Genomic DNA, 4,022 nt, shown 5'->3' with positions numbered 1-4,022 from the left:
ATGTCATACTACCGCGGCAAAACTCCGGAGCCGACGGCAGCTTCTGGCAATGGTGGTGATCTGTCGGAGAAGCTTCTAAACCTTAGAAAACTCCAAACGAAAATGGAGCGGAGCCTGTATGACTACATGTCGGAGATTTTCGATATTCAGCCCGAGTTCAATTCGTCCCTCCAACTATTTTATCAACATGCTGCCATCAAAATCCTTCCCATTGATCGTGACCAAGTAAACGTCGCGTCAGATCCAATCACCCTAGCTGAAAACCTAGCAGAGACTGCATCGTTCCTCGGACGAGTTGCCATTTACTACCCTGAACGTTTTGCCCTCAACGATTTCCCTTCAAGACTCTTCCATTTACTCTGTAACTCCTGTCGCCAGATTCCTTCCAATCCCCGCTTCAAACTCGCACAAGCTCTCACTCTAGTCTTTAGGGTTTTGCTCCGTCTCTCTGCTTTTTTAGTCCAAATTATATACATACATACATACTGACTATGTAAATTGTGCAGAGTGTCAGTATTGAACAATCGCTGTCGTTTTTCATGGAACTACAAACGTTAGGCGATGAAAAGCTTACAAAATTGGCATCAAATCACATTTTTCAGAGCATATGGGATATACGTCTGAATCAACATAGGACCCGAAAACTTCAGACTCTCATGTTTAACATGCTACTGGTTTGTGAATTCCTACTTTGTTTTCCTCAACTCATAAGTCTTTACATATTTAGGCTCTGTTTGCCAAAGAATAGTTGATAAACTAGTTTATAGAGGTGAGCTTACATCAAATAGCTTATAAGCTAGTTGATTCAATTTGAAGTGTTTTTGTAAATTTTGTGGTTGAGCTTGCTTATAAAAACAAGATATGTTGAATTAATATTTAATTTTTTTCAATTAACATGACAAGGGTATAATTGAGAGAAAAAATGATAAGCTATAAGCTAATTGGATTAGCTTATCAAGTTCAACTATAAAGCTAGTAAAAATAAGCTATATGCTCGTGAAAAAAAATGTTCCCATATGATAGGTTTTTTCTGATAGGCGCTGCCGCTGCGGATCGAGCATCTTCAAACCTTAGCCCATCTATACTATAGTAAGAAGACTTTTCTTGCTCATTAGTGCAGCTCCCATTCGCTTTGCGTGCGGGAAAGCTATGAAGTACGGTTCATGAGACCGTGGCAGAGTGGAGTAGCCGCGACACAAAGTTCCTTACCTTAGCTGGATCTCGTTGGTGCCACCTAAACGGTAAATAGGCGACAGATGTGTGAAATTTGGAGTTGTCGTTCATGCAACTGTCCCCAATGAAAGAATGAGTGATCCGTTCCCCTACGGATCATGGCCTTACACTTGGTCCCCGATGGCCAGCGGGGGATTTGTTATAGCAGCATACGTTTTTTGCGTTGTGCGTTCCCGCTGGACTGGACAATGTAGGAAGTATGGTTCCGAAAGTGACTTCAGTTCACAAATTCAGGCTCCAACTCCTTGCTTTATGTTAGCAGACCTACACTACAGCTCGGGCCAAGGCTTTACGCTCTTTCCCATAAACACTCTTGGGTGGGCTGGGCCATTCCATCAAATCTTTGAGAAGGGGCTCAATCTCGTATTTTATGGTCGGTGTGGCGATAGGCTCACTTCTACGACTGCCTCCCCAACCGTTGCAAAGACTGTGCGAGAACGATAAGGGGTGCACAAAGAAAACCAATGCTTCTTTTAATATCCCAACCATAAAGAAAGTAGGGGGCCTCAAAGCTTGACTAACAAGCAAGAAAGTTTACTTTGAGACAGTTCGTCCCTCTCCAAGAGGATACGTGAACTTCCAAGCCTAGTGCGCTTTACCAAGGCTTTATCTGATTGGGGCTGCCGTTGTGAGTCGATCGTCTTCAAACCTTAGCCTATTTATATTATAGTAAGAAGCCTTTTTTGTCCTATGAGCTTTTAAGCTATAAACTCAAAATTTGGCATTTCCAAACAGAGCCTTAAGGACCGAAACGATGGTTTTTTATTTTTTATTATAAGTTGATCCAAACACACATGTTCTTCTTTACATGGTTGGATTTCTTCTAACTGGTTAATTCAATTCATGTGTTTTTGAATAGGAAGCGAAAGATGCAGTTGCCATGAGAGTGCTTGTGATTCTGTGGAAGCTTTACAAGAGGGAAGTGTGGTTTGATGAAAAAACAGCAAATGCAATTTGCACCGCCTCTTTCCATCAAACATTGGGGTATCATTTCTTTCGTTTGTTTCTTGTGCTGGATAAATGTTTTAAAGTCTTGCCCTAAATATTATGATTATGTATTTGTATCTCTAAGGATCATGACAGTGGCATTATCATCTCTGCTCAAGAATAAGGAGCCGATAATTGAGAATGACAAAGATCATTATGATTCAGACAGCGGTGTTGATTCACCACTAAACCATCTGACATATAAACAGGTTTGTGATCGTTACCGTAGTTTCATTTTGGTTTTGGATTTTGGTTTTGGATCATCAACATTCAATCCCATATGGTCTGCAGGGTTTTGCAGAGAGGCTGTTCTCTTGTCTTCAGCCATTTAAAGAAGGATCTGAGGTGAATTATGAGGTGAATTATTACTCAATATCAAATAAGCATTTCTATATAATGTTATAAAAGAAGACTTGCAATTCTTTTCATATCTGCTCATGGTTATTTAATATTACATATTTACTAGTTTATGCAATTACCATGTGTATATTTAGGTTAAGATGATGATGTTGAAATTGACTGCTCGAGTAATTGGACTTCACCAGTTAACGCTGTTGGACTTTTACTCTTTTGTTCAGAAATATATCCAGGTATTTTAATTGATAAAATAGGTGAAATTCGGTATTCTGCATAATAACTTAAGCTGACCATTTGTGATGTATGCATTATACTATGCTATCAGCCGCATCAACCAGACATTATAAATTTGCTTCCAGCAGTGGTTCAAGCTTGCCATGATAAGGTATAGTGTGTTTGTGGTTCATCTTCATTAAGTCTGTTTTTATAATTCCTAGTTTTTTTCCTTCAAATTTTGATTTTTCAATAGATTTATAGAAGTTTGTTCTCTTTACCTTTTGTATCCTAACTCATTCAAGCTTTTATTTGGATGCAGGTTCCTCGTGGTGCTGTCAAGCCCTTGCTCATACAAATAGTAAATCAGTTTGTATATGATCGCTCACGTCCAGAGGTAAACAAAATTCCCCTGTCGTATTAACATTCTATATTGCTACATAATTTTATTTCCATGATAGTAGCATTCAACTTTGATATGTTGATGAGTTTGGTTGATATTTTTAGGCCATCACTATTGGACTAAATGCTGTCAGGGAGATATGCATCCGCATGCCATTGGTAACTGCTGCAATCTAATATTCCTTTTGAAATATCTGCATTGAATGATGTTTTGATAAAATATATCCTGGGCATCCAATGAAGATTGCCTTAACTAGTAGGAACATCAAACAACATTAGGTATCTGTGTTTATTTTCTACTAGTGGTTCTTAATTGGTAGGTAGGTTGGTCATCTTTACGTACCTTGTTTAGGTGGCTTCTGGTATGCCCCAATTTTGGAATGGGACTACTTCCCGTCCTTATTAACTCATATTCCCTTTCCTTGGAGCTATTTGATTGTTTTATTTTGGTATGTAGTTAATGAATGATGACTTGCTACAAGACCTTGTCCTATATGCGAAATCACATGAGAAGACAGATGCAGTAGCAATTCGATCTTTGATTACCTTATTCCAAGAGGTGATTACCCTGGCACTCTGAGTCGGTGTGTGTGCGCACATGTACTAAGCACAGTTGCGCACTCATAAGTCATACCCATTGTCCACAACATCTAATTATTGTTGTTCATTTGCAGTTTTGTCCTTTTGACAGTAAGGCAAAGGCAAGAACAAAGGCCTATGAAGGAGTCAATTTTGCAACTGATGTTCTTGGTGATGAGTTGTTGACTGACGATGACGAGGAAGATGATCAGATGACTATCGATAATGAAAGTTTTGGTACAAAAAGCTAA

The 4,022-nt window shown here is 39.0% G+C and overlaps 1 protein-coding gene across 1 annotated transcript; it reads left to right on the top strand.

Moving 5' to 3' along the window:
* On the top strand, positions 1-4,022 carry LOC146925683 (uncharacterized). Its single transcript, XM_085701322.1, has 11 exons — positions 1-432; positions 507-674; positions 2,093-2,217; positions 2,306-2,429; positions 2,512-2,565; positions 2,715-2,810; positions 2,903-2,962; positions 3,113-3,187; positions 3,298-3,351; positions 3,650-3,751; positions 3,867-4,022. The coding sequence occupies exons 1-11, from the start codon at positions 1-3 to the stop codon at positions 4,020-4,022; spliced, it is 1,446 nt and encodes a 481-aa protein (XP_085557448.1).

Source organism: Medicago sativa, chromosome 4, assembly GCF_051527215.1.
Source record: "Medicago sativa cultivar Bolivia chromosome 4, Bolivia_mono, whole genome shotgun sequence".
In the NCBI taxonomy this organism is placed as follows: domain Eukaryota; kingdom Viridiplantae; phylum Streptophyta; class Magnoliopsida; order Fabales; family Fabaceae; genus Medicago; species Medicago sativa.
The sequence above is the reverse complement of the archived record's forward strand: the minus strand, read 5'-3'. Positions and strand labels throughout refer to the sequence as shown.